This window comes from Cynara cardunculus, assembly GCF_001531365.2.
Source record: "Cynara cardunculus var. scolymus isolate 2C chromosome LG 17, CcrdV1, whole genome shotgun sequence".
In the NCBI taxonomy this organism is placed as follows: Eukaryota; Viridiplantae; Streptophyta; class Magnoliopsida; order Asterales; family Asteraceae; genus Cynara; species Cynara cardunculus.
The window spans coordinates 37,029,186-37,050,129 of NC_037544.1; the positions used below are offsets into that span (position 1 = coordinate 37,029,186).

Here is a 20,944-nt window from a genome sequence, read left to right on the forward strand (position 1 = left end):
TTCAACCTTAATCTGAGTTTCTGGACAAGAAATAGGGTAAGCAGGTAAAATTTCATTCTAAAACCCATCTTTTTTTGTCTTTTCATGGCTTATGATCTGTCAAATTTGTAGTTTTCTTTATTGGTTTTGAGTGTTTATCTTAAAATTCAAGTTTCTTGGTTCTTTGCTCTTGGTGTAAATCGAATACATTTGTGGAGTCGTTTAAATATGTTGGATTTTAAATATATTGGATTTTAAACTGTCATACAATTTTTTTCATCGATAGTCTGTAATTGGAACCATAACTCTTATTTATTCAAATTGTATTAACATGTAAAGACCAAGTGTAACCTATATCATCGTTAAAATTTATCTTATAAAACCAGTGGAACTTCAAAATCGTTAAAATTCATGGCTCCCACCGCATTGCGCGGATACACAACTAGTAAAATATTAAAATGGTACTCGTGCAATACAGTGAAATATATCTCAATTTTAATATTTCATTTTATTCTGTCTCTATCGATGTTATAATACGATTTTATGTGATTTTAAGAAGAAGATAATTTTTTATTTTTGAATAAAATATAAATTTGGATATATCATAAAACTTTGAAAAAATATATATTGGTATTAGTCTTAAATTAGTTATTTAAAACTTCTCATTTTCTTAATAATTTATTTAATTCAAATTTCTATTATAATTTAATTTAAGTCTAATAACGAATTAATTTATTTGTTATTTAATAACAAAAATAGTAATTAAATACTCTGTTAGAACTCAATGATTATCCTAATTATATGTTGGTAGGTATGTTTTCATTAACTTGATTGTTCTTCTTTCGTTTTGATATATTGCTGCATTTCAAAAAAACTAGTGAAGCAAACATAAACCAGTAACTATTGACAAAATACTGATAGACTAGGGAGGGATAGGCATGGCAACCCGGGGGGGGGGGGTTGTAATCTCCGGGCCCGACCCGATTTGAAGTAACATTCCCCGACAGGTACGGGGATTAACATTCCGTCCCCGGTCCAACGTATGTCAATCCTCGGTCAAACCCTATATAAATAATATCCTTTAATTTGATTCTGCCTCGAATCCCAGACCCTGGTTTGAGTAACATCCCCCGGCCCCGACCCCGTTCCTGGTTTAAGCCTACTGGGGATCCCTGGCCCCAGCCCCGGGACCCGTTTTAGCGGTGAATCCCCGTCCCCGTTCGGGCCTGGTGAACCGGGTTCTCCACCGGGTCGGAGCAAATCACCATCTCTAATGAGGGACTACGATAAAAGGAACATGGTCACTGATATTGAGTTGGATTCATTTATAGTAAACGTATTTATGATGTATATGGGTTAAAGTGACGAGCAGTGGCGAGAGGGGGCAAACTTTCAAAAAGGAAAATTGATCTGCCACTGTAAAATTTTTGAAGAAGAGTGTAATTTTACGAAGAGATTTTAACCTCCGATTCTCTATTTTAGAAAAATTACAAAAATTACTCTTTTTATATAATAAAAAAGAGTAAATAATGATTTTCGTCCCTATAATTTGTTAATATTTTCTATTTTTTGTCTCTATGGTTTATATATTACAATTTTGGTCCTACAGTTTGCAATTTATTGTTATTTTCGTTTTTAAACTAATTCCTACTTTAAAGTACAATTGTATGAGAAACCAAAACAATACAGAATCGTAAACCACACAGACTAAAAAACAATAAATTATAAATTATAAGCATAAAAATGGCAATAAATTATAAACCATAAAGACACAAACTGAAATTTCTAAGCTACATCGACGAAAATTACAATTTACCCACAAAGGTGGGGGGTGTCTAATTGGTTTTGAGCTTGACTCTAAAAGTCAAAAGTACCATAAGATCCCAGGTTCAAATCTAAGGAGAAATAAAAATCCCCTTGTGGCCATGGAGATTCAAATCCGGTGACTCCGAGTTATCTGCAAAGCAAGTGGTCGTGCTGTGATTAGTCGGCTTGCATAGCGGGTTGAATATTGAGGTTAATCAAAAAAAGAAAGAAAAAAAAGAGGCTTTTAATTGGGCCGGATAAAATCGGGTCAAGGCCCACAAAAACAAAAAGCCGGTAATCCGAACGGTTTCGAATTAGGGTTTTTATTCCTCTCACCTGTTACTTATTCTTTAGCGCCTCCGTCTTCCTCCTCTGCTACAGATTTCAAAACCCTAGGTTCATCTCTCTCCCATCTCTCTATCTATCTCTCACACAGATGAACACACATTAATGGATTGTCATTAGGATCAATCGGTTTTTGTATTGATGATGCTTTTTATGGTTAAAACGGATTGAAAATTGTTGATTTTTTAAGGCTATATTTCTTTTTTTTTTGCAGGTGAGGTGTAAGTGAGAGAGAGAGAGAGAGGCCAAACAATGGTGGAGAAGACTAAAGGAAGAAAGGAAGAGGTGGTTACCAGGGAGTACACCATCAATCTCCACAAGCGCCTCCATGGATGGTACGTGTATAGTCGATTCTTTCGATTGGTCGGTTTCGGTATTTTGATTCCTGATTCATTTGTGTTTTTTCGCTTGTTCCGTTGTGTTTTCCAGAATTTTCAATCGTGGTTACTTTACTTTGAGTCAAATATACATTAAATTGATACGTTATTTTGTTTTTGATGTGATGATATATGTGCTCAATCTGTTGATCAGCTAAACCTTTATCATACTAATTTATTTGTTTCTTAGTTATTGCTATTGTGCTCAATCGGATGCTTTGTGAGTTAATTGAATACCAATTCATATGATAAAGTGAAAATTTCGTGTTTGTTTCTCTAAAAGATCATTGAACTTGTATTTGTGAGTTTATATGAACTGCAACTGCTATAGTTTTCATTCATATCTTAAATGTAGACATGGTGGTCTTTTAGTTTCTGTTAGAGTTGGATGTTGAGATATCGATTGTTGCGTCTTTGATACTTTTATAGCAGCAATTACAACTTCTGAAGGTGCAGTTTTGACTAGCAAAATAGTGTTTGTTAACATATGTTTGTAGTATTGTCAAATATCTGTTCATGTTGTGTTTCACAACTATTTTAAGGACTGTTTCTATAATTATATCGATAGAAGACAGTATATTCTCAGTTATGTTCTCAAAACTCAACTCTTTTGTTATTCTTGATGGCTCACAAGTGAACTTTTGTTAGATTCCACATAGGTTGGGGAGGGAAACCGAAGATGCCTTATAAGTATGAGGGTCTAGATACCTCCTCTACCAGACGGCTTTTAAAACCGTGAGTCTAGGTTTGAGCAAAGCGGTCAATAACTGGTACAGTTGTCCTGGGATGTTATAGATGGTATTAGAGCTGGGAACTGGACTGGTGTGCCAATGAGAACATTGGGCTCCCAAGGGGGTGGATTGTAAGATCCCTCTACCGGATGTGTTTTACAACTGGAATATCTGGTACTATTGTCTTGGGATGTTACAATTGTTGTGATTCATGCTTTTGATTTTTTGTTGCCATCACCCTGATGTGTTGTTGTTAATCAGTTGTGTAGTTATGGCTGTTTTGTCTTTATCCAACACATGGTCTGGGAAATGTCATTGGTACGCCAGACAGCTTGGCCATGTTTGGTTTGACATTAGACTAGAACATGTCACTACCGACACCAAAATAGGTTAAAAACAGAAATCTATGAGACGTGGGATGGTAAATTACTAAACTACCCATGTCAAATTTGAACTATAAAACCTAGCATAGTTCTTTAACTTGCCTACCTCACTCCTGCTTCTCAAGTGCCCTCCCGTCTGTATACCAAACTTGTCCCAGCTGCATATTCACGAGTACGAGAGACACATGCATGGTTACTTTGTTATTCTATGTTTGTTTAGATCTCTTTATGCAAATGCTGCTTTGTTGTTTTCGTTATTGGGCTCTTTAGGAATCCACATTGGTTGAAATTCTGATACGGGTTCTCTTTATAATCAGCACTTTCAAGAAGAAGGCTCCAAAGGCCATCAAAGAAATCAGAAAGTTTGCCCAGAAAGCCATGGGAACAACCGATGTTAGAGTAGATGTCAAGCTAAACAAACACATCTGGAGTCGTGGAATCCGAAGCGTTCCACGAAGAGTCAGAGTCCGCATTGCTCGCAAGAGAAATGATGACGAAGACGCCAAGGAAGAACTTTACTCTCTTGTGACGGTTGCCGAAATCCCAGCAGAAGGGTTGAAGGGGCTTGGAACCAAAGTTATCGATGATGAAGATTGATTCATCAAGTAATAGTGTCTTTTTCTTGAAATATGCAGGTGAGAATGCTTTTATTCGAGTTCAGATTTTGGGGATGTTGGTCTTTTTGTTATGAATGTAGTATTTACATTATATCTTAAAGTCTGGATTTTTGATATTTAGGTAACTTATGTGTGTTGCATGTTATGGAAGAATTTGATACTCATTTATCATATTTTAAACAGAATCTTGAACAAAAAACGCCACAGATAATTTTCTGGTAAATGTGCATGTTTTGGGTTGGTTTGTGCCCATATTGATTAAGGGGTTGTTAGACAGTTGCTGAATAGTTTGGTGTAGAATGATTAAGAGGCTTTTATGATATAGTGTAAAATGAAATATAATTGTTTGGCAATTGTTTACAATGAAGTTAGTTCACTTAATGGTTAAGGGAGGTTTATGATACGTAATCATTCAAAGAGTTTTAGAATCATTAAAAGTTTGAATTTTTTTAACCAAACAAGATTTATCTCATAATGATTATTCATATGTTATCTTTTGATAAAACTATTAAGAAGTAAGTAAACTCATTTGAAAAACAGTGAAGTACATCATGGATTCTGGACCTGAGCCGTTGACCTATTTGGGGGTTCCGAATGACCCAAGCCACTACATAACAGTTCGTTAGCCCGTCTTTAGCTCAAAATATGGTGAATTCTACTTTAATTGATCTCATTCTTTATGGTTTTAATACTGTTGATTGTCGTGAGTTGTAACTCGTTCTTCGATCATCCGTCCTTTAATCAGCCCTTTTTCAGCGTTACATGTGTCCACATTGACAAAACGCTTGTCCGGTTTACCAAGTCACATTGTCTTACCGGATGAATATAGTAAAGACCGATAATTTTACCTGACAAGAGCAAGATAAGGATCAAAAGTTTACCTGACAAGAGCAAGATAAGGATCAAAAGTTTACCCGACAAGTAAGGACGACGATTCTTGCCACAGTTAACACGTTTGTCGGGTAAATTGTTGCATACGATGCCGTTTTGATGGACAAACTTTTCCTAGTAAGTAAGTGATGGTGTTGAATTTTACCAATAAACGCTTACCGGGTAAGTGTTGGTAAACAACTCCCTATTTTGGGGAAAAGTTGGTCGCAGAGCACATTTCCATTGTGAACCAAGGAAACATCGATAACGCACCACGTGTCCATATTCATCGTGAATAACTTACATGAGTTTTAACAAGATTCATTACCGATGTCCCGAATGCATGGTATCTGCACAGTGGTTCCCCTATTCGCAAATGAAATACGGTTTTCAACCAAAACTTGCCCCCATTTAGCAAATGTTTTACATATATAAAAAGCAACAAACCTTGAACAATTATAAATAGTATTTTGATGTTTCTACGCTTACAAACGGGTTTGTAAATTGTACTCAAAGAAAGAACAAAACACACACACACACACACTCATGTTGAACATTAAAATATATATATCTAAAAAAAGTCACGTATTTATTTATGCTGGATTTATATCCAAAATAAGGACCAAAAAATCTCATTCATCTCCATCTAATGTACAAAATTTATTGCATGCCTTCAGTACACCAAAATAACCTTCATTCAATGGGACTTGTAAGAGTACATGTAGCTTCGAAGTTTTCTAACTTCCTCCGATGATTCGTTCATAAGATGATCTACGTAGAGCGAAAACCCGGCTCCACTGCAACAACAATGAAAATCCGTTCATTCGGAAAAAGAAAAAGAAAATTTTGTATCAGATTACTCTCCAAAGGAGTCCTCTAGTGGAGAGAAGGAAGATTACAAGGTATTTTAGAAGAAAATTGTCGTAGTTTAGCTGCCATGAGACTCCAACATGCCTCCTATAAAACCACAAGGATTGGTGCGTAGTGGTTGAGGCTCTGGGGATGTGGTGGAATATCCCATCTAACCAGGGTTCGATTATAAGCATACACAGCAACTATAGCCACAGAGTTTATCAGCGCTGATTTCTTGCGGTCACAGTTTGCCACACCCTTCAAAACATGGCCTCTATAATGGGAGGTTAGACAGAGACTATGCCCCAAAGGGTCGACTACTTGGATATGGTAGACCCTGGTTCTGATGCCATATAGGATATGGGAAATCCCATGAGATTACTTTTCAAAAAGCTCTTTCGGAGATGAGTGAGGTTCCAACATATACTGAGGAGAAAAGATTTGAGTCTAGCTAATGTGAGACTCCAACAACCCCACTCCGACGGAGGCAAGACGAATATTGTGCCCTAGAGTATCGAGTCCCTAGATGTGGCAGACCACGACTTTGATACCATGTGAAATATGCAGAGCCTCATCAGATTACTCTTCAAAAGAGTCGTCGTGGAGAGAATGGAGGTTCCAACATATACAAAGGAGAAAGAGTTTAAGTCTAACACATCACTCTACCATGCGCCTACTCCAACAGGGGGCAGGGGCTAGACGGAGATTGTGCCCAAAGTGCTGCTAAGTCCCTAGATGTGGTAGACCTTTACTCTGATACCATGTGGAATCAAGAGATGCACAAAAAGCCCGAACAGAAAAAGCTTGGGGCCAAGCCATGCCTAAAATCCCGATAGGGTCCTTTTTTCAGAAGACAAAAAAAGCTCAAGCCTAGAAAAGCCCGATTGGACCTATTGTCACACTCAAAAGCCCATCCCCAACCTAGCTAGGGCCCAAAAAAGCTCGGGCTCTTCTTTTGCTTACTAAAAAGGGCTTGGAAGGCCCGTGAGTCGTGCGTCTCTAGTGTAGCCATCGTGTTGCTCTTCAAATAGAGGTTCCAAAATATACAAAACGCTAAGCCTAACTGATGTGGGGCACCAATAAAACTGTTTGTAATTACATTTAAGGCAGGGATTAAACATCGAAAAGAGAGATTATAAAAACAGAAATAGTACCTCAAGGGACCTAAAGGAAGCCAGATAACATCCCATCGAAATGTCGGCAGCCTACAAGTGAAATCGAGCACTTATGAGATTTTAAGATATTAAAGACATTGACTGTATAGTGTAGGAAAGGTGTTTTGTAGTTCTTGATCTTATATAGAGTGCTAATCTAGAGTGTAAGTAAGAAAAAAGTGCGTATGGCTTTCGTACTTGAGCATATTATACAACCAGAAAACCGCTAGCAAAGCACCAAAACAGCAAGAGAACCAAAGCCATCGTCTCTGAGATCGTGAGCTACGAAGCAAGCCAGCTACAGCCATAAAAGACACGAAAACCGCTGCCCACTCTGTCAACGACGGAGATTGAGAATTATGTTATGGCAAATTATAAAGAAATTGTTCGAATACTAGTCAAAATATCTAGAACAGAGATGGGCAAGGACCGGTCCTAAAAAATCTAGTGTCAACCGTCTGGTTAAAACAGTCCGAAAGAGACCCGTCCACCTCAAAAAAATTGGACCGATTAAGGACCGGCGTTCTGGTCTGACCCGGCTTGATGACATTATGGTCTAGTCCTGGACAGATATGGACCAAAGGTCTGGTATTTTTGCCCATCTTTAATCTAGAACACCGTCCACTAGAAACAAAGCGAAGGCATCAGTCAGACTCATCAACCAATATATTTCCATTGATAATAATGATCAAATAAGTAATTTTAAGTTGGAAACCCTCAAATGAAGATATTGTAATTTCACAGGATGGAAGGAGTACATTAATTGCAGGTAAAACTAGCTAATAAGAAGCATATACTCTATCTGTGGCTTATTAGAATTTTTTCTTAAATAGAATGGTTTATATTCAGAAAACTGATACATTCAGTGGTTTAAGTGACAAACAGTAAAATATGGAATTTTGTTTCTTCTCCAATTGCAACATGAATCGATGAAGTCTACTGTGGTCATGTCAATGTGCCACATGCATACTTTAGTCAACTTTCTTCATCACGACACTCGTAAAAGCATATCATTTTTTTTTGGGGGGGGAATACCGGGGGTGTCCAGGCCAGCTTGTGCGCACCTCGACTAATCCCATGAAAACCCTGAAGATAACAACTAGCGCAGTGGCTTTGAGGAGACTCGAACTGCAGACCCATGGAGAGGATCCCCAAGGCCTAGGTTTTATTTTCCGTTTGAAATGGCCCTCAAGGTTTACAAAAGTATGGAGTTGGTGGGGGCGTTTACGGAATGAAGGTTTGATCATATTCAGGTCAAAAAAAGACTCTATCCAAGGTAGGCAGGATATGAAAATTCTGCAAGCATTTGTTATTTGGATCGGAATTTACAAATGGTACCAATTTTATATATGAAAACGTGGAATTTTGATTTCAATATATTTGAATTTATTCTTAAAACCATGTATCCATTTAAAAAGTTACACTTGAAATTCTTTAACTTATATACGAGGTTCTTTATTTTCACAAATATTATTTCTTTTAAATGGTTTAACGAACTCATAAATTCATGTCTTTAACGAATCTTAAATTACTGACTTGTCTATCACCAATGCATGTTTAATGAATATCCATGTTCCTAAGAGATGCCATTTTCGGCAAAGGAAGGTTGAATTGGTTGATGTTCAAGATCAACAAATTCACCCCATATGATGTTTCCAAGAATTTGACATGAACCTAATGATTGATGACAAAACAATAAGTGATGACATGAAAATTGAGGAAGCAAAATACACAGGCATTAAAATCATATTTATTTATTGCTGTTCTCATGAGAAGGTCTAGAATATAGAATATTGGCCATGCAGATCACTAACGAAAGGGTGGCAACATGTAATTCAAGAGAATGTCTAACCTGCAGCAATTACAGTCCATGATTCAATCTCATCCATGAAGTAGGCATGGTAACGCTGTCATAAGAACACGATGTTACTGCTTGATCTTCATATAAAGAAAGACAGTTGATCAATTAAGAAACTCATGAATCCCTTCTGCTTACATCAATCTCACTGGAGAAAGGGAAGGGGGCAATGAATACACTACATTGCATCAAGAAAGGTATCCGGTGTTACAAATTTCTATAGTTGTGATTAACAATTTCCTAAAGAGGGTTTAAGCTGTTTTAATCTCCATGGAGTTGAAGAAACAGCCAAAGCAGACAGAAACAAACATCTATCTGATCTGCTAAAGGATCGATGTGTTACCATTAGTGATACAAATTGTAATTTGACAACTTTAAACCCCAAACGAGTCCATTTTTAAGACTCCTATTACTTATGGTGAATTAGTAGTCAAACTCGAGGTCAGCCCTTAATCCACTCAACTGAATGGTTCAGCAGCTTTAAGTGCATGCATAATGCAATGAACATCAGAAGCCAAACAGACTCATAACCACTCCATTTTGACCACAATTCTAGCAAGGACCTTAGTGTTGTTGGATAGTGCTCAAAGACTAAAAAGTTTAGAGCACAATGCGACAAAATCACGTATGAAAACCATTTTCTTCTAGATTGCGCCTAAAAATTTAGTGAACAGATCAACACTCAGGGGTTATTTGGTTGGTTTTCAAGCCCTGTATGGATAAAGTTGTCTGTGTGGTTTAATCTGTAAGGGTTTTGTTTGGACATTTTTTTATAGATAGCAGGAACGTGTTTTTTAATTGGAAGTAGCTGGTTTGAGAAAAACTTGGCTTTCTGCATAAAGCTCCCCCTAGAAGCTTACTGAATAAGCCACTTTCTATATCATTAAGCTACTACCAAACAGTCATCTATTGCTGACCGAATAAGCTGCGAGTCCCATTAAGCTGCTAACAAACAGGCCCTCACTGTGATCATGATATGTTCGATCAAGTGAAGCCACTCTTTTAGTAACTATGATTTAAATATTTTTATCAAAATTTCATATTGTTGGACACATCATAACTGCCAATTAGAAGTAAGAATGAATGTAACATGTTTCTTTATTCACACATCACAATAACATGTATTTATATATTAGATACGTTTCATCATCCAACATACCAATTCCCATGGCATTGTTGTTTGTCCATGAATGGAGAAAATGAGAAATGCCACAAAGCAACAATGCAAGCCCGCAAACACGCGCTACAAAACATAAAACCAAATATTAATATGAAGATACAACCTTTTATGTAAATTCGGGATTGCAATACAATGGATTCAAATCGGCATCAAAGCCAATTTGAACCTAAACTCGGTTGAATTAATTCCAAATCAAGCAAAAAATGATTAAACTTTGAACTAAACATGGCCCAATACCATGGCTTGGATTGGAATTTGGAATCGGACAAAAATATGTTCAAATTTAACATTGAAACTGCTTCAAATCCATAACACCAAATTGCATGCCCCCGTTCACTAAATAATGTGCAAACTGAGATTCTTTTCTACTTTTTATGATTCAGAAATAACACTACACGATCGATCATATTCATGTGTGTGTAAATTACCCTCCAGAAACGAGATTGTTGAGCTAGAGACCTTTCAAGCGATCTAACCAGCTCCTCCTGCTCTGTGGCGTATTTCTCAGGTAACCAATCAGTAATTCCAAAACCAAAAAAGAAAAAGTGCATGCCATTATAAACCCTAATTATCAAAATCAGGGATCGGAGCCTGGTAAAGCGAAAAAACACACCTTCGGTATCCATTGGATGGAAATCGGAGCTCGTCGGAAGGCAGGATTTTCCGTCGTCGTCTTCTTCGTCGTCATCGCTACCATTCTTCCATTTTCTCGCCAGCCTCTTCATCCTCGACGAAGAAAAGCTTCGCCAACTGCAAATCGTTCATGCCTCTTTGAACACAAGTAATTAATAGAGTAAATTACGAATTTAGTCCCTATAGTCTGTTAATAATTCCGATTTTAGTCCCTATAATTTATAATTTTTATTGTTATTTTCGTTATTGAATTAATAAAGAAATGTAAACCGTTGGTATCAAAACAACGATAAATTGTAAACCATAAGAATAAATATCACAATGAATTACAAACCATATGGATGAAAACCGTAATTTTTAATCCACATGTCGTAATCTTTAACAAACGGCATAGACGGAAAATGTAATTTACTCTATAGATAGAGATGATCATTTGCGGGCCTGAGCCGGGCCTAATTTGTTTTTTTGTCCAACGGGCTTAATAATGTAAACTCAAGCCCCTTTTTCGGGCTTAACAACTTGTCATTGTCCACCCTATAAACGGGTCGGGAGTTAACGGGCCTAAAAGTGTAATTATTAAATAACAAATGTGGAACCAAAAAGTAAAAGAAAAACATCGTTGAAACTAAACTTTAAGCAACTAGTGACTCTATCCATTGTTGATCGATTAAGACTTTTGACATAAGGATGCTAACAAAGACGGTGTATAGCCTTTTGGATCTTTAAGAAAAACCAAAGAGTCCTAATTCTCATTCTATAACTTTAATAATTTAATATTAGAATATAGTAGTATAATTTTAATTAATGATAAAAAAAATTAATTATAAAATATAAATGGGCCGGGCAGACCTGCCCATATTTATTTTTACATTGACCATGTCCGTCCATTGATTATAACGAACAAATCCAGGCCTGTCCATTTTTCTAGATAATGGTTGTCCAAGCTTGTATATCTAGCAGGCCGGATGGGTAGGGTTTAACGGGTCGTTCCACCCATGAACAACTCTATCTATAGAATATGATGTTTTTGGAAATTGCACAATACATCCTCCTACTTATGTTTATTTTCTACAACCCTAGCTTTTGTAATACCTTAAGACTAGGCTTCAAATTTGATCAGCAAAGTTTGAAAATTCATCAAAAAGATCGTGAATCCTAAAGAAAAAATCGAATAGGTTATTATGGACCAAGTTATGTCATTTTTTTGTTTAACTAAATGTAGATAATGTCAACTGATTTTGTTACATCTTAGGTTAACTATACTGGATACTGTACCTTTTGTTCAAATATTAACTCAGTTTTTAAATGCATTGGTAGAGGGGTTATACCCTCTCCAGAGCTAGCGTCATCGCAGGCACATCTATCTGATTCTTGACTCTTATACCATCTGTAACATCATAAGCTACGATCGGGACAGGGACTGGTTACAGAACACATAGACCTGACCATGAATTTTTGATCGGGATCATGACCGATTATGAAAAACAATTCTAAGACCGGGGCTGTTTGGGTCCGAGCCAGCCCAGCTCAGCCCAGCCCAAGAAATCCGTAACTTCAGTCTTCATACAGCGACCAGCCCATTATCAAGCCCAATAATAGAAAAAACAAATGGGCCCATAAGGCCTGTTACCCGACCCCCAATTGTATACACGTATTTCCTTTAAATCCCTAACCCTAACTTTTGCAATCTCGAGTGATTCAGCTGCATCAGAGGTCTAGAGCCAATCGTAGCAGAATACACAAGGAATCAGAGCTTCAAATTCGACATGGGTTAGCTGAAATATTCCAATTTCTTGAAATTTAGTAACATTTACCTGTTTTTTTGATATTTAATTGCTAAAATCATGATCTCGAATCGAGCAATTTAACGTATTTTGCTTTGATTTTGTTTACAGGAAAGGTTCACGGATCGTTGGCTCGTGCCGGAAAAGTGCGAGGCCAAACCCCTAAGGTGGCCAAGCAAGACAAGAAGAAGCAGCCCCGTGGACGTGCTCACAAGCGCATTCAATACAACCGCCGTTTCGTCACCGCCGGTAAGTTTTCCGTTTCACCACTTTAAGCTCTTTATTCATTCATTGCCTAAGAATCAAACCCAAGAGTCGCCACTCTCATTTACCTTAAGGAATAACATTTTCGGTCATCAAAAAGTGGATAAATAGTAAGCATTTATAACCACGAAACTCTTTCGGGTAAGAGTTGTCATCCTCACTTACTGGGTTACCAGGTAAGACTCTAGGTCCATCATTTGGTAAAGTAATTGAATTACCTTGTTAAGTGTTTAGTAAACGGCCCCTTAATTAACCATTAGGCCTTGGCCTAGTGGCCATCTCCTTTCGTAAATGCCTTGCCTTGGGCGAGCCCACCCGGGTTCGATTCCAGGGGAGGACAGGTTGTCTTTTCTGGTGCTTGCTTATGAGGTATGACAAGTAGGGTTCACAAAATGTGGACCACGGGGCCATGAGGTCCCCGCCATTAAACCTTTTTTTTTAAACGGCCCCTTAATTAGTGTTGATCTAATGGCTCAGATTAAGCCCAAAATAACCTATGAATTAGCTTAGAAGGGTATTATTATTTTATCTTCAATTAGGATTGATCCAAGAGTGTAGATCCGTTCTTACCTTTTTCCCATAAAAGATGAATGTTATACCTTAAGAATTTGGGTGTGCCTTTGTCTTTGGATTGAGAAATCATCTTTGTCGATACTAAAGAGTTTGCAGGTGCTAGAATATGCGGAATTTCATTAGATTACTATCCAAAAAGAGCCATTGAGGATAAATAGTATGGTAATCCAACAAAGGAGGTCCTAGAGCGTTGATAGGGGCTAGATGGACACGATTTGTATTTACTTATCTAGTCCCTGGAATCGTAGAACTTGACTTTGATACCAGAGAATATGTGGAACCTCGTTAGATTACTCTCCTAGAAAAGCCCTTTAAAGCGGGGTTCTAACGTATATTGAGGAGAAATTGTCGAAGTCTAACCAATGTGGGACTCTAATAGTACCGATTTGAGCTGAATAAGTGTCTTATTCATCTAGGCCTTTATCCGTGATAGGATATGATATGAGTATGACAAAATACGAGTGATGGACAAAATGGGTAAATAACGGAACTACCCATGTTATATTAAATCCCTAAAATCTTCCGCAGTTGTTTCGCGCACCTACCTCACTCCCACCTGTTCAGTCTAGTGTAGTCGATATGTAGTCCAATATCGTCTGGTATCCGTAGAGAACATGTCTACTTACGTCTCAACCCCCCCCCCCCCCCCCGACCCGACCTTCTGGTGAGACATATCGTCATACTGGGTGGTTTGGTTTGGTTTGGTTTGGTTTACTGAAGATGTGATTGTAGGGAATATCGTTCGGTTTTCTTTACACCTAACAACTTTATTTTCAATTATGCAGTTGTTGGTTTTGGAAAGAAGAGGGGGCCAAACTCATCAGAGAAGTAAGCCGATTGATGCGCCTTTTGCTTAGTCCGATGGAAATTTTAGACCGTTAATCATGTTGACTTTGACCATACTCGCTACTTTTCGTTGAACAATGCTTATAAGTTGTGATGTTGGTTAACGTTTAAGTTTCAACTAAAGATCAGTATCGTGTTTTTGGGAATTTTATGGTCATTTCATTGCAATCTACACGCCTTTCCGTCCCTGTAGTTTGTTGAAAGTTGCTATTTCCGTTTGCCATGCTTTTGAAGTTACGGTGTATAATTCATTGTTTTTTTCACAATTTATTGTTGTTTTTATCCATCGTGTTTATACAACTTATTGTTGTTTTAATACTTACGGTTTATAATTCATTGTTGTTTTCGTTTCATAAATGGTAAATTACCAATGAATTAACCTTAGGGATGATAATAGCAATGAAATACAAACTATAAGGATAAAAATTGTAGTTTTGAAACTACAAGGACAAAAATTGCAATTTTTAACAAGTGAGGGGACAAAATTTGTAATTTACTCAAAAATTTAATAAATTTATTTTAATTTTCATTTAATTAAACGATAATTTTTTAATTAATTAATGTAGTAAATATTTATTTATTTTTTTACTATTCCGTACCCATTTTTATCTGATAAACAAGTTTTTTCAAGTTTCCGAATATCGGTTGTAATTGAAAAGTAGAATATAACATGAGAAATTGATATTCAACTCATCAGAGTTATTATATAATACTAAAAAAGTATTCGTACAATGCAGCGAGATACATCTTGATTTTAATATTTTTTTGTCTTGGTCGATATTATAATACGGTTTTATGTGGTTTTGAAAAAACGTAATATTTTTATTTTTTTATTTTTGGTTTAATAATATAATTTTTTAAAGATAATATTTAAATATTTTGTTAGAAATCAATAACTATCCTAATTATATTTTAATTTTTTTTATATTTAAAATAGAATATTTATCATCTATTTAATTATGTTTATATGCAGTTAGTTACATGAATTCAAACATGGAGCTTTTAATAAGTTTATTTACGTATAATTTACTTGTAATATAGAATTTTAAGTAATATGTATCAACAAACAGTATTTAATGCATAAAAAACGGTTTTTAAGAGTTGTTGTCAAATGTTTTATAATATAGTATACATATATATATATATATATATATATATAGATATTTTATTATATGTATAGAATTTTATTAAGTTATAAATGAAATCACAATTGCATTTTTATGATGGAGTTGTGAGTATTTTCAACAGAGTCTTTAAAATAGAGATTTAAAAATCAAAATATTCAAAAATATTACATTTTTCAACAAATTCTTTATTTTAGATATTATAACATAAGTTATATTATTAAAATATTCAACACGTTTTAGGAAATTCTTCGTATTTGTAGATAGTTTTAGAGGAGTCAAGATTTCTGTTTTCTCTATTTTAAATAAGATGATGCAAATTTCTTATAAAAATAAAATATAATAATTTTAAGCTGTTGTATTACATTGAACAAATTGCATGAAAAAAATAACATACTTTAACTTGAATTCTATTTTGAATAACGTATTTTCAAAACTTTCATTTTGATACCTAAGATATAAAGTATTAAACATTTAAATACCCGAGTTCCCGATTGAACCATTAACCCTTTCTTCTAATAAACCATAATACATAAAAACTAATTTTAGATTAAGATATCCATGTCAACAAATAATACTCAGTTCAATACCACATCACTCGCCACATCAGCATTAGGACCGGACAAATTGAAAGTTTCGAAAGTACGTTACACAAAATGAAAATCAAATTAAAATATATTATTTTTTCATGTAATTTGTCATTTTACGACATGTATATGTTTCGGACAAATTGAATCCATTTGATTTAACGTTTCAGAATTGAACCAAAGAAATAGAATCTTTACATTACAAAGAATTAAGTTTGACTTAAAAAAGTCAAAACAAGCCCAATAAATTTTTTGTAGGATAAAATAAAATAAAAAATAAAAAAAATAAAGAGCTAGTGAATGATGTAGGTCAAGGCCAAAGCAACCACCATGAGTACATAAGCCACTCCTTGATCAATTGTTGCCCCTATACAAAAATACCCATTGTTAATCAATAAATTTTATCATACAAATTACAAAAATACCCTTATATAATGTTTACTATCTTCGAGCTCGATGTTTCGATATACGATAAACATTTTACTGATAACGAACCCAAGATTCTGTATCCCGTATTTAGATTTTTGACCATTTAAACAGATGTCGTCTCATGACTTATATCTGTTTATTCTACATATAACAAAGAGGTATGCATGTAACACATGTTTCACTTACGGGACCCGATCGTTAAAATACTTTCACAATAAAACTCGGTTTTCGTGACTTAATTTCGTCACCTTTCGTAACAAAGTAGTATGCAACCCGACAATTTGCTTTAAAACACACCTTGAATGGTATAACAGTATTATCTGTAAACTGTAAAAATCCTCGACTTGACAAAATAACCGTGTTTGAACATAAAATTCGCTCGTATAATACAATTGTCGTTCATATTAAGTTCAAAATCTCTGGGCATGCAAAATGTATGTCTACAAATCTATTAATTTTCACTATAATCTCTCTGTAAAACCCGTCACAATATATTTTACATCTGAAATCAATACTTATTCCAAATTAAGACCTAGAAATAAGAGAGAGAATAATACCGTCACTTGAAGGGGAAGGAGCAGAAGCAGGTCCCTGAGCATCGATAATCGGAAAAATCAAACACAACAACGTAACAAAAACCGTCACCGTGAAAACCTTTCCGACGCCCTTCATTTCGATTTTTTTAAAATAAAAAATAAATAAATAATTAAAATCTTGAAAATACCCAAACCCTCTAATATCTCAAAAATTCAATGGCTGAAATGTGTGTATAATGAGGTATATATACACACATACATAGAGAATATATAATAATAAATGATTTTATTTATTTATTTATTGCTTAAAAGGTAACGGCCACTCTGTATGTCGTTGTTAATTACGATTATAAAAAAGATTAAATAAATTAGTATTTTTAGATTGGTGCCACGTGTAGGGTGGAGAATGGATGCACGTTAAAGATGCAGGCGTGTAGGTAGATGAGCTGGGATTACACATGCAGATGATTGGTTTCCCACTGTCGTATATTCTTTATTTTCTTTGTCCTTATTTTTTGTTTTTCTTGTTCTATTAAATAAATAAATAAATTATATTTTTATTCATTGTTGAATTTTTTTTATTAGGGAAATTAATAGAAAATGTTAGACTTTAAATTCATCTTTTAGTCATTTTTCTCTTACATCCGCAAGTGGCACTATGGACGGACATATTATAGGGCATACAGTGGTACGTGCCACCGTATTATTCCTCCGTCGAAGAGTAAAAAAAATAGATTCGTGAAAGATGTAACCATATTAATTTGTTGTGTGCCACCGTATGTATTCTGAAACTACATTGAGAACAAAGTAGTGAAAGATGTAACCATATTAAAAGTGATGTATATCTTAGCCCGTTATACTAAAAAGTAGTGTTTACCCCCATGAACGGAAATAAAAATGAAATACAAACTATAGGAACGAAAATTGCAATTTGAAAACCACAAGGATGAAATCCACAAAATTTAACAAACAACATGGATGAAAAACGTACTTTACTCTTCAAAAAAGAATAGAGTAGACCACAAATTTGGTATATATGGTTTGTTGAAAATAACAGTTTATCGTCCTTACAGTTTTGAGGTTACAAGATAACCATCGTGGTTTGTAAAAATGCAAAAAATTGAGGTTCACTTGACTAATCCCCCCGGGTTCGAATCTAGGAGCTACTAAAACCCTTGTAGCCATGTAGGTTCATCTACAGTGACTTCAAGCCATTCATGGTCACCTAGGAGATCAGTCAGTGCACAAAAGCTGCCACATAAACCCATAATTACCAAAAAAGACAGATTTCAGATGTTCTTTAACTAAGAGACAAACGACATGTATGTGTTTTTGTGACACACGTAAATTCATGAGTGATTTGCTCGTCTTTAATGCTAAAATAACACAGATGTCAAACTTTGGTAAGTGAATTGAGGAAAGAGGTCTACATTCTACATTTTTGCGTGCATATAAAACATCGATGAAAGGAAACCCGAAGGGAAAAATAAACACAAGAAAAATTTGTGGTGGCTGGTAGGTGTGCTTAAAAACCTGACCACCCCGATCAATCCCAACCCAACCCAACATGAAATAACTCAATCCGAAGCAACCCGATGTCTAATCGAGTTGTAAAATTTTCAAATCGTAGGTATTGAGTTACTACTATTTGAACCCAACTCAACCCAATGAACCCGATATCCTTTTATTTATTTGATTAATATGATTGTTGAATTCCTATTAATATATACATTAGATAATTATACTATCACATACGCTCTTCATATACTCATATTTTCAATTTATTCACATCTCTATATAACTCATTCGTATACATGTTCAGTAACCGTGAACATATATATATAAATTGAGAAAATTAACTGACTGTTTGGCAGTTGCTGAATGATTTAGTTTAGTATGATTAAGTGGTCAGAATGATAAGAGACTCTGTATGATTTAGTGTTAGATAGAAAAAGATTGTTTGGAAACTGTTCTGAATCAACAGTCTGAATGGCATAAAATTACCATTTTACCCTCAGTCTTGTGTTTAATGAAAATTAATATTTGACAACAGTTTTGAAAGGAATTTCTAAATGGAAAATAGAAAATATGGAAGTCCAATAATTCTTATACCCAACCTCTTGTTTTGGTAAATGTAGAAGTCCAATCCAACAACACCTGACCCCCACTATCATCAATATTATAATATTACTCAAGTTGTACCAAAACCGTGGGAGGGAATACATAAAACCATGGATTGTTTTAATTCCAAATTGTCATCTCAAAGTTGGTTTCTCCATCAACCTAGAAGAAGCATCTGGAGTTGTACCAAGACGACTTGCTGAGATTTTCTTGTTCTTCTCCCTTTTGTTTTCAACGATGGTGGCAGTTGTGCCAAGCTTTACAGCTAAAGTCATACAACATTAATAGAGATTCAGAGAGGATCAAACAAGCTGTAACACCCTCCTCCAAAAAAGAACGAAGAAAATCAAATAATAGCAGACAAAGGGTCAGACCGAGGATGAAGAAGGCGAGAATGGTGAACGAGAAGAAGGTCTTGCTGGTGCGATTCCTACAATCGATCGATAGAACAGAAGCGTCCCTTGGAGAAATCGATGGAGCCAGATCTGGAACGATGATTAGAGAAAAAATAGGGAGGGCAAACCTGTCAAAATTTCACATCTGAATCGTATGGAGGGGGTGTGGGTGAAGGAGCGATTCAGATCTAAACTTACCATTCAGACTTTTTTAAAAACTTATCCAAACAATAAAATGTCTGACCGAATCAGACCCTCACCTCTTAATGGTATCATTAAGAGGTAAACAAACAGCCCCTTAATGTGTTATACGTATGAAGTATGGATACGTTGTATCAAATAGTTGATGATTAAAAGAAGTTATGAGTAGAGAAATGATATATGAGGTTAGAAGTACATTTTAATGTACCAAAGTATCAACCCCACCAACCCGTACGGGTTGGGTTGGGTTGCACTTTGGTTTGAGTTGGGTTGAGTTAAGATATTTCAAATGGTAAGCATTGGATCGGGTTGTTCAAATGTCTTCAATCCGATCAACCCAACCCATAAGCACCCCTAGTGGCTGGTGAGGTCATGCCGTAAAGACCAAGATGTGTCAGAGTTATATTGGACAAGGGCAATTATACGAGCGCATAAGAAGGTGATTTTTAGCTTGTATAACTTTGTAAGAGTAAACCACGTTTTTAGTCCATTTAGTTTGTTAAAAATTATTATATCTGTGTGTGTGCTTTTCAAAATTACAATTTCCATTCTTATGGTTTACACTTCATTGTTGTTCTCGTCCCACATATTTAACGGTAAACACTGATGGATTTAGAGCCTGTTTACTAACGCTTATCCAGTAAATGCTCACCGGGTAAATTTCTTTATCGGATGAACATGGTAAGGGTTTAAAATCTTACCCGGTTAGAGCAGTAAAAGGATGGAGGGTCTTACCCGGTAAGAATGGTGAAAGGATGGAGAGTCTTACCCAGTAAGTGAGTGTGACGACTCTTACTCGGGTAAGTGCTTACCGGATAAATTGTTGCATACTATATCGTTTTGATGCACTATAGTCTTACCAAAAAAAATAAATTATAATGTTGACTCCTACCAATAAATACTTAGTGAGTAATCATTTGAGTAAACTCCCCTTAATATAAAAAACAATAAACAACAATAAAATACAAATCATAAACGCCAAAACCGTATATTTTGAAAGGAAACAAAAACTAAAGCTTTTAGCAAATCATAATATAAAAACCCGAGTTTTCTCTTTGTTTTTTGGACGGGCCCCATCTCGGGGCTACCTAATTCATTTGCTGAACAAATTATAGATACAAAAAATCCTACTTTAGATGTAAAAGCAAGATTCAAACAACGAATCCATTGTCGTCCAGCGGTTAGGATATCTGGCTTTCACCCAGGAGACCCGGGTTCGATTCCCGGCAATGGAACCTTTTTGGCTCTAATTTTATTTTTGTATGATCCTTTTTATATTTCATCCAGTTTATAAAGATT

General features: G+C 35.5%; 3 protein-coding genes, 1 long non-coding RNA gene and 1 other non-coding gene across 6 annotated transcripts; 3 read left to right on the forward strand and 2 right to left on the reverse strand.

Annotated features, from left to right (window-relative positions):
* Positions 1-2,118: 2,118 nt before the first annotated feature.
* Positions 2,119-4,383, forward strand: LOC112500441 (60S ribosomal protein L31). The gene is made up of 3 exons (XM_025103937.1): positions 2,119-2,181; positions 2,345-2,465; positions 3,939-4,383. The coding sequence occupies exons 2-3, from the start codon at positions 2,383-2,385 to the stop codon at positions 4,216-4,218; spliced, it is 363 nt and encodes a 120-aa protein (XP_024959705.1). The 5' UTR covers positions 2,119-2,181; positions 2,345-2,382; the 3' UTR covers positions 4,219-4,383.
* Positions 4,384-5,673: 1,290 nt separating this feature from the next.
* LOC112499899 lies at positions 5,674-10,913 on the reverse strand. Of its 2 annotated transcripts, XM_025103168.1 has the most exons (7): positions 10,766-10,913; positions 10,581-10,642; positions 10,132-10,215; positions 8,967-9,021; positions 7,313-7,448; positions 7,115-7,165; positions 5,674-5,905 (listed from the first exon to the last, which is right to left on the reverse strand). In XM_025103168.1, exons 1-7 carry the CDS (start codon positions 10,875-10,877, stop codon positions 5,806-5,808), a joined length of 600 nt encoding a protein of 199 aa, XP_024958936.1. In that variant the 5' UTR covers positions 10,878-10,913; the 3' UTR covers positions 5,674-5,805. The 2 variants fall into 2 exon arrangements, with proteins under 2 accessions (XP_024958936.1, XP_024958938.1); XM_025103170.1 differs by lacking the exon at positions 10,581-10,642 and having other exon boundaries at positions 10,766-10,906.
* Positions 10,914-12,455: 1,542 nt separating this feature from the next.
* On the forward strand, positions 12,456-14,439 carry LOC112500845 (40S ribosomal protein S30). Its single transcript, XM_025104440.1, has 3 exons — positions 12,456-12,555; positions 12,681-12,818; positions 14,192-14,439. The coding sequence occupies exons 1-3, from the start codon at positions 12,552-12,554 to the stop codon at positions 14,236-14,238; spliced, it is 189 nt and encodes a 62-aa protein (XP_024960208.1). The 5' UTR covers positions 12,456-12,551; the 3' UTR covers positions 14,239-14,439.
* Positions 14,440-16,099: 1,660 nt separating this feature from the next.
* LOC112501267 lies at positions 16,100-17,101 on the reverse strand. Its single transcript, XR_003067440.1, has 2 exons — positions 16,950-17,101; positions 16,100-16,330 (listed from the first exon to the last, which is right to left on the reverse strand). It is a non-coding gene; the product is annotated as an uncharacterized LOC112501267 (long non-coding RNA).
* Positions 17,102-20,808: 3,707 nt separating this feature from the next.
* Positions 20,809-20,880, forward strand: TRNAE-UUC. Its single transcript has one exon. It is a non-coding gene; the product is annotated as a tRNA-Glu (tRNA).
* Positions 20,881-20,944: the final 64 nt, after the last annotated feature.

Coding starts and splice junctions, on each gene's coding strand:
- LOC112499899 (XM_025103168.1), bottom strand. CDS start 10,877: ATGAAGAGGCTGGCGAGAAAATGGAAGAATGGTAGCGATGACGACGAA. Junction 7,449..8,966: donor ATGGACTGTAATTGCTGCAG/GTTAGACATTCT, acceptor CGTCGTTGACAG/AGTGGGCAGCGGTTTTCGTG. Junction 7,166..7,312: donor TGGTTGTATAATATGCTCAA/GTACGAAAGCCA, acceptor TTTCACTTGTAG/GCTGCCGACATTTCGATGGG.
- LOC112500441 (XM_025103937.1), top strand. CDS start 2,383: ATGGTGGAGAAGACTAAAGGAAGAAAGGAAGAGGTGGTTACCAGGGAG. Junction 2,466..3,938: donor CACAAGCGCCTCCATGGATG/GTACGTGTATAG, acceptor CTTTATAATCAG/CACTTTCAAGAAGAAGGCTC.
- LOC112500845 (XM_025104440.1), top strand. Junction 12,819..14,191: donor CCGCCGTTTCGTCACCGCCG/GTAAGTTTTCCG, acceptor TCAATTATGCAG/TTGTTGGTTTTGGAAAGAAG.